This window comes from Mauremys mutica, chromosome 3 (genome assembly GCF_020497125.1).
Source record: "Mauremys mutica isolate MM-2020 ecotype Southern chromosome 3, ASM2049712v1, whole genome shotgun sequence".
Lineage (NCBI taxonomy): Eukaryota > Metazoa > Chordata > Testudines > Geoemydidae > Mauremys > Mauremys mutica.
This window is the reverse complement of record NC_059074.1, coordinates 210,278,429-210,295,423: the sequence shown is the minus strand read 5'-3', so window position 1 is coordinate 210,295,423 and position 16,995 is coordinate 210,278,429. Positions and strand designations below refer to the sequence as shown.

The 16,995-nt window shown below is 47.1% G+C and overlaps 1 protein-coding gene across 4 annotated transcripts in view; it reads left to right on the top strand.

Annotated features, from left to right (window-relative positions):
• Window positions 1-259: 259 nt before the first annotated feature.
• The window catches only part of ATL2 (atlastin GTPase 2), a 61,476-nt gene continuing 44,740 nt past the window's right edge, over window positions 260-16,995 (top strand). For all 4 annotated transcript variants that reach the window (XM_045010452.1, XM_045010451.1, XM_045010453.1 and 1 more), the window contains exon 1: window positions 260-388. In XM_045010452.1, the coding sequence (XP_044866387.1) occupies window positions 340-388 (49 nt within the window). In that variant the 5' untranslated portion in view covers window positions 260-339. The remainder of the gene's footprint in view (window positions 389-16,995) is intronic.

Sequence of the window (16,995 nt, the reverse complement as noted above, 5' to 3'; positions counted from 1 at the left end):
CGATTTCATCACATGACATAATTTTTAATTAAAAATGAATCTTTAATTCCTGAAGACTCCAGGCCAATCCTGGAGGGTTGGCAACAATCGCTGGGGGAGGGTAACCCAAGGGATGCTAGGACCCCGCAGCGCCGGCACCCAGGCGCCAGGGCGGGCGGGCGACGCGGCGGCGCTGGGACCCCGCGGGCTCCGGGCCGCCAGCCTTGGAGGGGCGGAGCCTGAGGAGCTGTTGCCGGGCATGCGCCGGGGCGGGATTGGCGGCGCCGCGCGCTGCCGGCCGATAAAGGTCTCGGCGGCGGCGTTTGACGTCACGCGGAGTTAATTTTAAACCCGGACAAGATGGCGGAAGGGGACGCGGCGCGGCGCGGCCAGCGAGCGGGGCCGCCAGGTAACGAGGGGCCGGGCCGGGCCGGGGAGCGCGGGCAGCGCGGCGGGGCGGGGCCTGCCCGGGGCGTCCGGCTCGTCCGGCTCCGGCCGCCGGGGCCAGTGTGTCCGGGCTCGCCCGGTGCATGGGGGGTGGCACAGTGTGTCAGGCTCTGGCTAGTGTATGGGGGGGCAGGGCTTGCCCTGGGGGGTGGCACAGTGTGTCAGGCTCTGGCTAGTGTATGGGGGGGGCAGGGCTTGCCCGGTGCATGGGGGGTGGCAAAGTGTGTCAGGCTCTGGCTAGTGTATGGGGGGGCAGGGCTTGCCCGGTGCATGGGGGGGTGGCAGAGTGTGTCAGGCTCTGGCTAGTGTATGGGGGGGCAGGGCTTGCCCTGGGGGGTGGCACAGTGTGTCAGGCTCTGGCTAGTGTATGGGGGGGGGCAGGGCTTGCCCGGTGCATGGGGGGTGGCACAGTGTGTCAGGCTCTGGCTAGTGCATGGGGGGGCAGGGCTTGCCCGGTGCATGGGGGGTGGCACAGTGTGTCAGGCTCTGGCTAGTGTATGGGGGGGCAGCACTTGCCCGGTGCATGGGGGGTGGCACAGTGTGTCAGGCTCTGGCTAGTGTATCGGGGGGGCAGGGCTTGCCCGGTGCATGGGGGGTGGCACAGTGTGTCAGGCTCTGGCTGGTGTATGGGGGGGCCGGGGCTTGCCCGGTGCATGGGGGGTGGCACAGTGTGTCAGGCTCTGGCTAGTGTATGGGGGGGCAGGGCTTGCCCGGTGCATGGGGGGTGGCACAGTGTGTCAGGCTCTGGCTAGTGCATGGGGGGGCAGGGCTTGCCCGGTGCATGGGGGGTGGCACAGTGTGTCAGGCTCTGGCTAGTGTATGGGGGGGCAGGGCTTGCCCGGTGCATGGGGGGTGGCACAGTGTGTCAGGCTCTGGCTAGTGTATGGGGGGGGCAGGGCTTGCCCTGGGGGGTGGCACAGTGTGTCAGGCTCTGGCTAGTGTATGGGGGGGGCAGGGCTTGCCCGGTGCATGGGGGGTGGCACAGTGTGTCAGGCTCTGGCTAGTGTATGGGGGGGGCAGGGCTTGCCCGGTGCAGGGGGGGTGGCACAGTGTGTCAGGCTCTGGCTAGTGTATGGGGGGGCAGGGCTTGCCCGGTGCATGGGGGGTGGCACAGTGTGTCAGGCTCTGGCTAGTGCATGGGGGGGCAGGGCTTGCCCGGTGCATGGGGGGTGGCACAGTGTGTCAGGCTCTGGCTAGTGTATGGGGGGGCAGGGCTTGCCCGGTGCATGGGGGGTGACACAGTGTGTCAGGCACTGGCTAGTGTATGGGGGGGGCAGGGCTTGCCCGGTGCATGGGGGGTGGCACAGTGTGTCAGGCTCTGGCTAGTGTATGGGGGGGGCAGGGCTTGCCCGGTGCATGGGGGGTGGCACAGTGTGTCAGGCACTGGCTAGTGTATGGGGGGGCAGGGCTTGCCCTGGGGGGTGGCACAGTGTGTCAGGCTCTGGCTAGTGTATGGGGGGGGCAGGGCTTGCCCGGTGCATGGGGGGTGGCACAGTGTGTCAGGCTCTGGCTAGTGTATGGGGGGGGCAGGGCTTGCCCGGTGCATGGGGGGTGGCACAGTGTGTCAGGCTCTGGCTAGTGTATGGGGGGGCAGGGCTTGCCCGGTGCATGGGGGGTGGCACAGTGTGTCAGGCTCTGGCTAGTGTATGGGGGGGCAGGGCTTGCCCGGTGCATGGGGGGTGGCACAGTGTGTCAGGCTCTGGCTAGTGTATGGGGGGGGGCAGGGCTTGCCCGGTGCATGGGGGGTGGCACAGTGTGTCAGGCACTGGCTAGTGTATGGGGGCGGCAGGGCTTGCCCGGTGCATGGGGGGTGGCACAGTGTGTCAGGCTCTGGCTAGTGTATGGGGGGGGGCAGGGCTTGCCCGTGGCATGGGGGGTGGCACAGTGTGTCAGGCTCTGGCTAGTGCATGGGGGGGCAGGGCTTGCCCGGTGCATGGGGGGTGGCACAGTGTGTCAGGCTCTGGCTAGTGTATGGGGGGGCAGGGCTTGCCCGGTGCATGGGGGTGGCACAGTGTGTCAGGCTCTGGCTAGTGTATGGGGGGGGCAGGGCTTGCCCGGTGCATGGGGGGTGGCACAGTGTGTCAGGCTCTGGCTAGTGTATGGGGGGGGCAGGGCTTGCCCGGTGCATGGGGGGTGGCACAGTGTGTCAGGCTCTGGCTAGTGTATGGGGGGGCAGCACTTGCCCAGTGCATGGGGGGTGGCACAGTGTGTCAGGCTCTGGCTAGTGTATGGGGGGGCAGGGCTTGCCCAGTGCATGGGGGGTGGCACAGTGTGTCAGGCTCTGGCTAGTGTATGGGGGGGCAGGGCTTGCCCAGTGCATGGGGGGTGGCACAGTGTGTCAGGCTCTGGCTAGTGTATGTGGGGGGGCAGGGTTTGCCCAGTGCATGAGGGGTGGCACAGTGTGTCAGGCTCTGGCTAGTGTATGGGGGGGCAGGGCTTGCCCAGTGCATGGGGGGTGGCACAGTGTGTCAGGCTCTGGCTAGTGTGTCGGGGGCAGGGCTTGCCAAGTGCATGGGGGGGGTGGCACAGTGTGTCAGGCTCTGGCTAGTGTATGTGGGGGCAGGGCTTGCCCAGTGCATGGGGGGGCAGGCACAGTGTGGCAAGCTCTGGCTAGTGTGTGTGGGGGGCAGGGTTTGCCTGGTGCATGGGGGTGGGTGGCACAGAGTGGCAGGCTTTGGCCGGGATATGGGGGGCAGGGTTTTAGTGCCTGGGAGGATGACACTGTGGCAGGTGCTCGTTAGTGGATTTTGGGGTAGGCTGTGTGTAGTAGGCCTGCCCAGCACGTTTTTGGGGGGATGACTGGCAGGGTCTGGTCCATACACTTAAGGATCCAATTGTGTCCTGTGTTTGGTGGGTGGGGGAGGAGAGCTGCTGCTGGTAGGTGTGGGAGCTGTGATCTGTAGTGGCGGTAGCAGTGCTGCATGGAGGAATCTGCTCTGATTGGAGTGCAGTACTGGCGGTTCATTTATGCTGTGACCTACTTTTAAGTAGAACAAAAATCCTGAAGTGCCAGTTTTATCCCTTGCAACTCCCTCATTTGTTGCTTCTCAGCTCCTTCCCCTCCATAGGGAAAGGTTCTTTGAGCTTTGCCCCTGTGCAGATAGTTACTGTGATGAGTCTGGAGCAACACACTCAGTGTGTGCATAGAGGGAGTTGAGTGGCAATGCTGAATTGAACTGATAACATTTTAGTGACCTCACCCTGTGCTGCAACGTGGTTCTAACTGGCAAGTGACCCAGGGACCTTGCCTTTGTGTATGTCATGATACATTATGTGCATAATTGTTGCCATATCTCTCAGGGAGAATAAATTTGTAATACTCTACCACTCTGTAAATAAACCCAGGCAAATGATAGCATTTGGATACTAAAATGATGGGAAATGCAGAAAACTTAATATAGATTAAAATGTTAATCCATGTAAAACCTTAATGACTCAAATCCTAAATGATGGGAGCAATTTATTTTCTCATTCAAATAAAACTGAAACAGCCCTAGTTATAGGTACTGTGCTTACTGGTTCTGTTCACAGCATTTAAAGTAGGCTCTGGTTGTGAAATTTTACTGATCAGCTGAGAGAAGAGATTGTGAAGAAGAACTAGACTTTCCTTGCCCCCTTACAAGAGTGTGCTTGTATAAACATGCTACTTATCATGGAAGCAGATTTGTACAGTAGAGCGTCAATGTTCTTGTTGTAGCAAGTCCTTTCTTCATAATGGGACCTTCTGTCTTCAAGGGTTTGCTACTTAGACTCGTATATATTTGAGTCTAAGGTCGTACAGAATGGCTCAGGAAAAAAACGAACATTTGTGAATGTCTGATTTGAGAGCTAGAAAGACAGGCAATGTTTTGCTAAGTCATAGGATTTGGGGGAGTTAGAATATAATGTAATATCTTCAGTCCAGTGCTGAAGTCAGTAATTTGGGCAGACTTGCAACACTTTGTAACTACACTGTTGCATGATTCCACCAGTTTGAAAACCACATGGTTGAATTCAGCATTAACCAAAAGCTGATTGGTAGATACCATGTGCTGCCATTGGTTAGTGGTGGTACAGTTGCTAGCCACTGGATATGGAGACATCTCGCAGAAGTAGAAGTTGGAAGTTGCAGATCAGATACTCTGCAAACCTGTTGAAAGGGGGGAATGATAACAAAATGTTGAAGGTGGGAATATCTGAATATTTTTGACAGTGTTGCTGCTCTTAGTCACTTAAAATAGTCTGAAGATCAGATGTCAAAGATCTGAAATTACTTACGTTCTTTGACAGAGTTCTCATGACTTATTTCAACAGTAAATTACCAGTTTGTGGATATTTCCTAGCTCTTTATAGGTCAAAATAAAATCTCTTCACCTGTAACAAGTGGCCTCACTGTGACAGCGTTCTCATCATAAAACAGGAACACGCATGTCCTCTACTTCAAGTGAGAACATAAGTCGTCATGGAACTACCTTAACAAGACATTTGCTTTCACATTAAATCAATGCTTAGCATTGGAGGAGCTTTCTTTGTCGTATGTACCATCATGTAAAGCACATTGGCAGATTCATAACATCTGGAGAACAGGAGGGAAATGTAATAGGATAGGTATATAGAGGCTGTTATTTAAAGGGAGTTAGACACCTAACACCCATTGATTTCAATGGGAGTTAGGTGCTTATATACCATTACAAATCTGGCTTGTAACTTGTCTCCTGTGTCATATACATCTTTATGGAACCTAAACACTTCCCTTAACTTACAACTTTTAATGATGTTCTTCCTCATTAAAAATCTATATTTGTTCAACAGCAATTCTGTCCTTCAGGGTAAAGTGTGCTGCCTTCAAGAAAATAGGGAGGGGATGGTCTAAGGAAAGACTAGATAGACTCAAACACCATTGACTCCACTGTCTTCTCCCTTGCATCACTAATGTTCTTAATGGCAACATCTGAGCTATTTCAATCCTGAAGCTCGCTTGGTCATACTGCCAGTACAGTAAAAATGGTGGCAGTGAACTTCTGAAGTACAGACTAGAATTGGAACAAAACTAAATTCACGTTCTTCTCACTGAGTGAAACATAACTGTAATATTCAGTCTTGTATGACAATCACAAATTGCAAACCTTTCACCAGGGCTAGGATAAGAGGAAATAAAAAGTTATGACAATGTTCATATCCTTGTCAAAACACACTAGACCACATCAAAATCTGATTACTCAGTTCTGAGCAGTCATGGACATAGGACAAACTCCATACTTAAAGGATACCACCAAAGCTGTTCCAGCTTTGACTGCAGCCCCTAGGGCTAGCTTGCCATTATTATTATTATTATTTATTTTATTATATTCAGCAGTAAAGCAAGGAACTGCAGTTAGCACAAGACTTGAGGCCTAATACGTAATCTATAGATCAGGCAAGATGACCGATGTCTTATGCTTTAGGTCCCAAGTAAGATTTCCAGTCACTTAAAATATTGCACTGTATCAATAAACATGCAGATTTGCCGTGTCCATTTAACAACCTGAACTTCTTAGAATGATCTGCAAAAGTTCAAAGGGGCAGTATCAAGTTTAAAATCCAGAGTTTGAAGTGGTTTGCATTCTTGCTTGCATGCAACTGTGTGTGTGTGTATACACAGTGTTGAACTGTGCATTTGCAGTTCACCAACTTGCATGCATTTAATTAAATCCATCCTAGACCAACATTTTAAACTTGATTTACTAACAGTTTAAATTATTAAAAATGACTTCTTAGTCTTATTGTCCAAGCTGAGTGAAATCCCAAAAATATACCGGTAGTTCTTGTTTACACCATGCTGGAATTCTTGCAATCCAAATACTGTAGAGGAATTTTGAAATACCTACACTTATTCTGAAATCTTAAACTTAACATGACTTCTGAAGATTGCAATGAAGAATTCTATTTAGCTTTTTGTGAAAACAAAACCACTTCTATAAGCTAAGATCTGAGTTTGAGCTGTCTGGCAGTGGTGCCTCTTTCCTGTTAAAATGAAAATTTTACCCTGAGCATTAATGGATCATTTTCCTCATATGTTCAGAGCTTTGCTGTAGTCCTGCAGTTGAGTGTGAGTGGAACTCTGGATGGGTTTGCCCATGTGAATCCAATTTCAGTATTGGAACTTATGCTTGTAACATGAATACTAGAGCAAACTAATCTGTTCTAGGGAATGGTCTCCTTTTATGGATAAAAGCAGGTTAATGATATTTAAGAACAGTATTTCAGTTAATTTTTGTCATGCAGTAGTCTGAAAGGAGTAAGGGTATCTGTACAAATAGAAATAACTCAGCTATAGTACTTGGCAACTAATTTCACAGGAAATGTTTTTGAGTACTTATCGAGGGAATCAGTAGCTGATCATATCATGCTTCAACTGTATGACTTCCCTAATATTATTATTCTTTAATAATTCCTATGAAGCTAAATGATTAACACTACACAGGTCTGCACGTTTAAAGCTATGGAAGATCTTGAGGGTTTGCAGAAACCCCCCAATATGTTTCACTATACTGATTTTTTTGAGATGTTCAAAATAAAATCAGAACATTTTGTTTGCACTGCATAAACTGGAAGTGTCCCTCATGCAGTGGCATGCGGATTGGACCAGTCACATTTTGTAATACCTGGTAGCTATCTGAAGTATCTTAAAGGGACCCTCAACTCAAACTTCTTGAAATATACTAACTTTAAAAAGTCTCCCATGTCTGACAGATTTGAGGCATACTGTTTAATGGGCACTATTTATCTAAGTTTTAAAAAAAATTCTGGCAACAAGGGAGAAACTGACTGCAAGGGGCACAGGAAAACTGACTTTACTTTGTGCATGAAAGCACTGTATAAAGAGACTTTTTTTTGCTTTCAATTACTGTAATCTTGGCTATTAAATCCAACTAGTTAGTAAAAACAAACCTCATTTTCAATTGGTATTCCTTTGGCATCGGTCCTATAAATGCTTATATGAAGTGGTCCATGCAGCACTCCCACTGTGTGATCCTTGCTGTTTCATTCTGTGGACCACCAGAAAGTGCCAGAGAATACAACTTAAGAACCATTGTCTTGAGAAACTTTTCAAGTTCAAGTGCAAACTATGATAGCTGTCACGTGCCTAGCAGAGAAATTTAGACAATCGTTATTTTACCACTGTGTACAACCAGGTTTGTGTAGCATATACACTTGCTATCAGTTTTTTTCAGTGGACCGATCACATTTTAGTACTAACTTCCTGTGAAATTCTGGATTGGCAAAAAAGTCACTTCAGAAGCAAATATTTCATCAGTCTAGCTATAGTATATATCTATGTATTACACTGACTTTAAGTGGGGAACATTGACATCTGGAAAACTGAAACTGTTTTTCAAATAGTGGCTAGTAGTGGGTAGACACAGGTAATCAAGTTAGTTTGAGTTGGATGTAACACCCACCCACTCTGTGGGCCACACATAGAGAGATTGATGAACATGCTACATCAGTGGTCCCCAATGTGGTGCCCGTGGGCACCATGGCGCCCGCTGGGGTATTTATGTGAGCCCGCCTAGTGCCCAGCAGGGGAGAGAAGCCGCAGCCCCGCGCCTGCTGGGAACAGAGAACTCCGGGGCTGCAGGCTGTGGGTGCTGGTGTTCTCTGTCCCCGGCAGGCACCGGGCTGTGGCTTCTCTCCGGGGTGAAGCCGCGGCCCCGCCCCTGCTGGAGACAGAGAAATCCGGGGATGCAGGCTGCGGGTGCTAGTGTTCTCAGTCCTCGGCAGGTGTGGAACCTGCCTAGTGCCCAGCATGGGAGAGAAACCACGTCACTGTGCCTGCCGGGGACAGAGAACTCCAGGGCTGCAGGCTTCATTCTATGTTAAAGTAAGAATAATAAATATATTTGGACCAGCAGTTCAACAATGTTTTACTTTTTTAAATAAGATGAAAACTGCTTATGATATTTATTTTGTAAAAACTCAATTTTTCTTACAGGTAGATAAAAAAGAGCAAATTCACATGGTAAGGTGAAAGTAATTGCCAAATTTAATACCTTTCACATGTAAAATTACCCTTTTTATCTTATGGATTCATATATTATGTAATAGTAAATATGATGATTTTCGTATTAATTAATGTACAAATACAAAATAAGCCTTGAAAAATTGTTGCCGCCAGCCACACTCTTCTGAAAACATGAATGTGCTACTGGCCACAAAAAGGTTGGGGACCACTGTGCTACAGTCTTAGTACAGCTGGGTCTTCTGGTTCATGCAGTGGAGGCATATGCTTTTAGAACTGGAGGTCCCAGGTTTCATACCTGCTGCCAATGACCCACCCAGGAGTGCAGAGTTAGAGACAACAAACTTCCTGAAATTTCTCCAAACAGAAAGCTAGCCTCCAACTTCCAAATCAACATTTCGTGTTAATACCTAAAGTTTTTGTATGGGTTGTCTATCTGAAATTTGTCAGTGCTCATGGGAATGTTTAATCTGACCTTCGAAACTGGACTAAAACAAGATTCTCTCTGAAAATACATTAAAAATGCAGTTGACCCTCCTAATCAATCTCAGATCAAATATTCTGAAGTGCTTGTGTATCCCTGTAGCCTTCCTTGATATTGGCTAGTGGTTAGCTGCTATTTAGGGATGGGGGAAAAAATTAAATGATCAAGACTTAAGCTATTTAGGAGCTAAGGGGAAATCCTACAAAGAGTAATTGGGGAAAGAACATTTTCTTTCTGCAGGTCACGTGATAGCAGTAAATAATTATAATAATAATTTAGTAGTCATGAACAGACACTAGAAACCTGAACATGTAAAGTGCTATATAAGTGCACTATTTGCATCTGCAAAATGCCTCTCACAGACTAATCCTGTGAGGAATGTAAATACTATCTCCATATTATAGTTCAGGGTATATAGAGTGGGGAATGGAGATGGTTTTGGTGACTACTTCCAGGCTACACAGGGAATCATAGGAAGAGACTTAAATTGTAACCCTTGCATTTTTTGGTCTCTCTTGCTCATGGCTTCCTCTCTGAAAGAGGAATATTTTGCTGTTTTCTCCTTGTTGGATGGAGATTTCCCCCTCCCAATTTCTGATATCTTTCCTTTTCTCTAGCTGGCCCCCCATTAACAACTTCAGTTTCGTGTTTAAGCTTCTGCCCAGAGAATGAGCACATGGTTGCTTTAATTGCTGTTGCACAACTGACCTGGAATGTAGCACTGCTGCATGACAGGATGGCACTTGCACATCACCATTGATCTATGTGGATTGCTCTTCAAGAACTGGAATGAAAACCAGAATCTGAAATTCATCCTGAGTCTTCAACTTTTCTTCCTTGCGTGTTTGCACAAATAAAAAATCCATAGATCTACAAAATAGGTTTCAAAGTGTGGGCATAGACACTGATATAAATCAGAACTAGCATATAATTATTCAAATATAACTGGGCTAAAAAATAATTACAGAAGTGATGAGCTATGCTTAATGAAGTGACATGTCCCTGACCATCTTGGTGAATAGACTCCATACTCCAGGTGTCCCTAAGTCTCCAACTGTCAGAAGCTGTGACTGGATGATGGGATGGATCATTTGAAATTGCCCTATTCTGTTCGTTCCTTCTGAAGCACCTGGCATTGGCCACTTTCAGAAGGTAGGATATTGGACTAGATGGACCACTGCCCTGACCAATATGGCTGTTATGTTAAGTCTTACTGGTGCAAAACTGTAAGTGAAATCAGAATCAGGCCCCAAAACATCTTCAGCAAAGCTGCAGTCACATACTAAGATGGAAGGAAAAAGTAGATTAACATGACACTGTCTGTTTTATAACTATCTGCATTGTATAAACAACTTATTGATATCAGGAAAATATTTAACATGTATGTTGGCACAGTTTGTACTGCATGACTACCAGTAAAATGAAACTTCATTTTCAATCAAACTAAAAAGTGGGAGGAGAATCCTATTGAAATGATAAGTGCGTGTTCTGCGATACAGGGTCTGCATTTTTACACTGCACACTCCCAGGAAAGTTGTTCTCACCGAGTGATACAGCTCAGTTTGAGATAAAGAAGGTGTGGCGTGAAGTGCAGTTATTTTAACCCTGTATGTAAGCCAAATCTTATTAGTGCCCCCTCCAAACTCCCGAGGGGCTGGCTTGCACCACTTACATCTCGTAACTTCTTTCTTGAGAGTAGGTAAAAAGATAGAAGGAAGAGCCACTTTTCTTTCTCTACTTCTTGGAGGTGGCTGTTGCTTTCCTGAATCTTTTTAGGGTATGTCTACACTGGCAGAGTTACAGTGCTGGCTGTTACAGCACCACTCAAAGTGCTAAAGGGAAACCGCTTTTGTGTGTTCACGCTGTCAGCTGCCTGCACAATAGCATGTTCACACTTGCAGTGGTATTCAGAGTGGTGCACTCTGGGCAGCTGTTCCACAGAGCATCTCTTCCCGTTCTGCCACTAGGAGTTGTGGGAAGGTGGAGAAGGTCACAGGGCATCCTAGGTCCTGTCCCAATGCCCCGTGATGCATTGCTTTGCATCCCAGCAATCCCTGTGCTTCCATCCACATTTGGCGCCATCTTTCAATGGTTTGTGTAGTGTGCGCTCTGCCTCTTTGGTCTGCAGGAATGGATCCCACACTGCTGACCAATATGCTGCTCGCTCTTACTAACATGTCATGAGTGGCAGTGGAGTTATTCCTTAAACTACAAAGGCAAGAGGAGTGTGACATTGATCTCGCCATGCGTAGTAGCTACAACATGAGATTGCTTGTGGCATTCACGGAGGTGCTGACCACAGTGGAACGCTGCTTTTGGGCTCTGGAAACAAGCACTAAGTGCTGGGATCACATCATGCACGTCTGGGATGATGAGCAGTGGCTGCGGAACTTTCAAGAGGAAAGCCACATTCATGGGATTGTGTGATGAGCTCGCCCCAGCCCTGTGGCGCAAGGACACAAGAATGAGCGCTGCCCTGTCGCTGGAGAAGCACGTGGAAACTGGCTACTCCAGACTGCTACCAATCAGTTGCTAACTAGGTCAGAGTGGGAAAGTCGACTGTTGGACTCGTGTTGACAGAAGTGTGCAGGGCCATAAATCGCATCCTGCTCTGAAAGACCATGACTCTGGGCAACATGCGTGACATTGGATGGCTTTGCACAAATGGGCTTCTTAACTGCAGAGGGGTGATAGATGGCATGCATATTCCAATTCTGGTACCAGACCACCTAGCCACCAAGTACATTAATCGCAAGAGGTATTTCTCAGTGGTTCTCCAGGTGCTTGTGGATCACCATGGGCATTTCACTGACATTAATGCAGGCTGGTCCGGAAGGTGCATGACGCATGCATCTTTCGGAACACTGGCCTGTTCAGGAAGCTGCAAGAAGGGACTTTTTTCCCGGACCAGAAGATCACTGTAGGGGAAGTTGAAATGCCCATTGTGATCCTGGGAGACCCTGCCTACCCCTTAATGCCGTAGCTTTGAAGCCATACACTGGGCACCTTGACAGCAGCAAGGAGTGGTTCAACAGGCTGAGAGCAGAATGGCTCTTGAGTGTGCTTTTGGCCATTTAAAGGCCCGCTGGTGCTGCCTGTATGGAACCTGGCCAATTACGATATTCTTAGTCTTATAGGCGCATGCTGTACGCTCCATAATATTTGTGAAGGGAAGGGTGAAAGCCAGAGACCAGAGTTATTAGAGGGGCGCAGCGCGGGGCTACAAGGATCAGGGATGCCTCGAGGCAGCAATTTGAAGTTGAAAGCCACTAATTGTTGCAATGCTTGGGAGTACAGTTCTTGTAATGCTAGGAGGTGATTGTGATTGGTGCAGACAATGCACTATGAAGGGGTAAGAAAAATGCCTGTTTGCTTTCATTTAATGGAATAAAGATTGCTTTCAAACCAAAACAATTATTTTATTAAACTACTGGATTGGGGAGAGAGACCAAAAAGCAATCGGCACTGAGGGGATGGGGGAAGGGAGGGTCGCAGGAGAAGGTGCGGTCCCGGGATGGTTAAAGCCAGGAGGTTGATAAGTGTGTTGGCGGTGTCTGGGGGGCGCATGGGAAAGTTTTGCAACAGAGTCTGCAGGGGAGGGCGGGAGTGGAGCTGCTTGGTTTGCAGTGCTAGTAGCGCCTGGAGCGTGTCCGCTTGGCGCTCCGTAACATTTAAGAGCCGCTCTGTGTCTTCGTTCTGGTGCGCAGCATTCTCCTTTTGGTCCCTCCTCTCGCTGTCCGCCACTCCTTCAATTCTTGTTTTTCAGCTGTGGAGTGCATCATGACCTCACGCAGGAAGGTCATATCTGTGAAGCCAAAATGCAACATTTTACAGAAGCAGTATTGTTTGCAACACACAGACTACTGATTTAAAACACAGCCACTAGTCACATACCTGTCACTAACTGGCTGACCCCAGGCAAGCACACATGAGCCACAAGACACCCCAAAATGGTGAGTAACCACAGGGGCAGGGGAAATCACTGTACACTGGGCACGTGGCTCTTGGGGAGAGCCAGCACTATGGTGGGGCCTTATAATCATTCCTGTCCCCACATTTTCCCCAGGCTGTGTTCATTATGGAAGATATCTCGCTGCTGAGGGTGAGCAGGGACTCAAGACTGCTCTGGCCCTTATGCGGCTCACCTGTGTGCAGCAATGGTGCCCCCCCCCCATTGACAGCAGGGTGGCACGGGAAAGTTACTCTTAATGGGGCAAGAAATGAAGCAGCTCTGCCAAAGAACCTGCGGCAGCGGATTGACCAGTATTTCCATGAGAGTTTTCTGGTGATCTGAGACAGATTCCCGTGAAGTGAGGGAGTAAATCAACACCCTGTTCCACAGCTCAGACTAGGCATGTGGTGGTACGTGCATCACACAGACACAAGCCTGCTTTCTGCAACCCTCCTGCCCCTAACAACTTGCTTCAGTGATTCCCAAAATCAAAGCCACTTACCAGGACCCTCCGTTTGTGCTTCGCCAAGTTCCGACAGCTGTGACTGGCCAGGCTCCTCCGAGGTAGAAAAGAGCTCCGGAGACTGTATGGTCTCTGACCTCTGAGTTGTCTCTGCCTCTGGGCCTCCCTCCCCCTCCACATCCTTGTCCAAGATTTCCTCCTCCAGTCTCAGTCCACTCTCGACTGGCACGCAAGCCACTGAAGTATCTATGGTGGCCTTTGCAGTGGAGGTGGGGTCGCCACCGGGTATTGCGTCCAGCTCTTTGTAGAACCGGCAGCTCATGGGTGCAGCACCGGAGCGGTGGTTTGCCTCCTGCACCTTGTGGTAGGCGTTCTGCAGCTCCTTCACTTTGACCCTGCACTGCAGTGTGTCCCGGTCATGGCCTTTCTGTCATGCATTGTGAAATCTGTCTGTAGGTATCATCATTCCTATGGCCGGAGCACAGCTGAGATTGGACAGCTTCCTCTCCCCAAATGCTAATGATGTCCAGCAGCTCAGCATTTCCCCAAGGTGGGGATTTCCTGGTGCGTGGAGCAGGCTTCGTCTGCTGGAAAGATGTGCTGAGACCACTGCTTGTATCACCAAGCAAACAGGAAGGGGACTTTCAAAATTCCCAAGGAATTTATGGGGTGGGGATGATTACTGCCCTGCCCTCAGGTGACCAGAGTTCAAATAGATGACCAGAGAGGCAAGAACAGGCATAGTAGGGTACCTCCCAGAGGCCAGTTGCAGCTCTGTAATCGACCAGTGTCTACACTGGCACTGCAGCACTGTACTCCTGGTGCAGAAAGCTGTACACGTCTCAGGGTGGTTTTTTTTACAGTGCTGCAACTGCGCAGTTTCTGCGCACTAAGTGGCTTGGCAGTGTGTACGTCTCAGGAGTTATAACGCAGAAAGCTGCTTTACTGTGCAGAAACTTGCCAGGGTAGACAAGGCCTTAATGTGGTCGGATTTGAGATTCCCTTGGTTTGGGGGCTAATTAGGAACAGAAGCACACTGTCACAGCACAGAGGACTGACAACTTGTGGGGAAACTCACAGTATCAGGTTTCAGGTGAGGAGCAGGCAGTGGAAAAAGGTGAAATTTTAAAGCGCCAAGATCCTGCTTTCATGCATAGATCCTGACTCCCTGCAAATACACAGAATGGCGCTGAGCATTTTAGCAGCAAAGCCTGCCATGTAGTCTTGGTGGCTGTTGTGACCAAGTATCTTCTATTTAAAAGAGGACTTTTTCCTTGACAACATTTTCCTTACAATGTAAACCTACAAAATACACTTAATAGCTCAGTAAAGTAATATGAAGAGTTCTTGTTAATTGTTCATGTATAAAGTAACACCTTATTCTAAATATATTTCCATAGCATTAGCTTTAATGAGATACTTCGTCTCATCACTGTTGCTATTCTGTTTGTTTGGAAGTGGAATTTAGATTAAATTTTATGGGGTTGGGACATTATTTCATGTTGGTTGTGTTATGTGCTCTGTGTAGAATAGCGTTGTGGGGTTTGTAAGACTTGAGTGTCTCTTCTACATTAGAAGACCACCCTGGAAGAGGTTCTGTCTGGGAACGCTGTGCAGTTAATAAAATCTCTTGGGTTCAAGTAAAATACAAAGTATTTAAAAGCAAGTATTGTCTCTAAATGCTAACAGGCTTTTAAACCTTAATTCTAGAAAGGTAGCGCTTCCTTAGATGTGTTACATTTGTAATGATGATCTTATGTATAGCTTTATTTCTAAGATGCACATTTTTGTAAAAGTGCAATGTTCCTAAAGCTTCATGCAAGAAATCGGCTAGTTCTAAAAGTACTGTAGAAATAAGTAGCAATTGTGTGGGTCAGCTGCTGAATCCTTCTCACATGGCACATTCCTAAAGGTTTAACAGTGAAGAAAAGAATCTTCTAGTATAAACTGAAGTTAATAGTATTATACATGGAAGTTGAACTAATCTTAAGAGCCGTATTCAAGATTCCATATAAAAATGGGCATACAGTACTTCATGGACAAAACTTAGAATGGAAATGGAGACATCTATGGAGCATTCAGACACTACACAGGAATCTTGACTGTATGAAGAGAGAGATGGAGTGTGAAGAGGATTTAAGTTGGCTCATCTAATAGAATGTGAATAAGCAAAATAAATTTGTTAGTCTTTAAGGTGCCACAAATACTCCTGTTCTTTTTTTCAAGAATAACATGCCATTTAAGTACTTTGCATTGCAGGCATACCATTCTTTTGGTCCTTTTTGTTAACCAAATATCCTACTAGACTATTCTGTAGTACAAAATACATGACTAGCTTCCTATTTTTATAGACCATTAGAACTGGCTAGATGTGGAGCTCAAAAAGTGAAAAGTAATCCATTATTGTACTTGCTTGGGGTCCCTGTGTCAGCTCTGTCACTGTAATGTTTCTGTTTCTAAAAGACCCCCACAAACCGAGGAAACTGACAATATACTTTCTTAGATGCCCAAAATAAACTGGGGCGCAGCTTCCATGTATTGGTTATAGTGGTATTATGGTCCTATCATAGGAGGCTAGTAAATCTTCAGACAGAAGCACAATTAAGGTGACTGTCCCTTCAGATGAAAACAAGGTTTTAAAGACTATAAAGGACAGTGACAAAGGGTTGCAGAGTGTATAGGATCACTGTATAGAAAAGTGAAGGTCAGAAATAATTACAGCAATATTGGATTAGAATCTCAAACTCACCTGGTTGACTGATGGCAAAGAGGGAAACAGTCAGCTCCCTCTTGTCTTCCTTTCATAATCCTGCCATCTTGTCATTCTCTTCCACATTGTTCATTCTTAAAAAAGGGTGTTAGAAGGCAAGTCTACGCTTAAAATGATGCAGCAATGCAGCAACACTCGTCCAATTCTGTAGCGTTTCAGTGATGATGCTACTACACTGATGGGAAAACTTCTCCCATTGGTGTAGTGTTAATCCACCTCTGCAAGAGGCAGTAGCTATGGCGACTGGAGAAGTTTCCTGTCGACATTGTGCTATCTGCATTGGGAGTTAAGTGTATAACTGGGTAGATTTTCCACACACCTGAGTGACATAGTTATACTGACATAAGTTGCTAGTGTAGACCAAGCCTAACAGAAATGCACATTGTATATACACATAAATTGTATTAGCGTCATCCATGCCACCAACTGGTTACAAAGTTGGTTTAAATTGTAGTGTAAACAGGACTTAATGGAGTGAAACTGAGATGATCTGGAGAATTTAATACCTTTATTATGAGGAAATGCTTTATGCAGGAGCAGCATAAGAATTTTTCTTTGCAGCAGCCATGTGGGGAGGGGTGTAGGGGACCCAGGAAAAGGAAATTTGCTTGTTTGGCTGCAATTCTCTCTATCTTGAGTAGTCCTCTGGGAGCCCAGATTGATTTAAATCACCAAGTGAAAAGTCTTGATTTAAATCAACTTTAATCAGCTTTTCCATTTGTACTTCCTTTTTCTTTTAAAGAAAGGTGCATTCTCATTGGTTGACATGACTATTAAAACGTATTGATTTACAACTAAATAGCCTTTACACTATATTTGGTATTTCTTTTGACTACCTAGGAGGATACACTATAACTATATACATTCATTTAAGCAGTTATATAGTTTAACATTTCCAGATTCTTAAATGTACATTTTT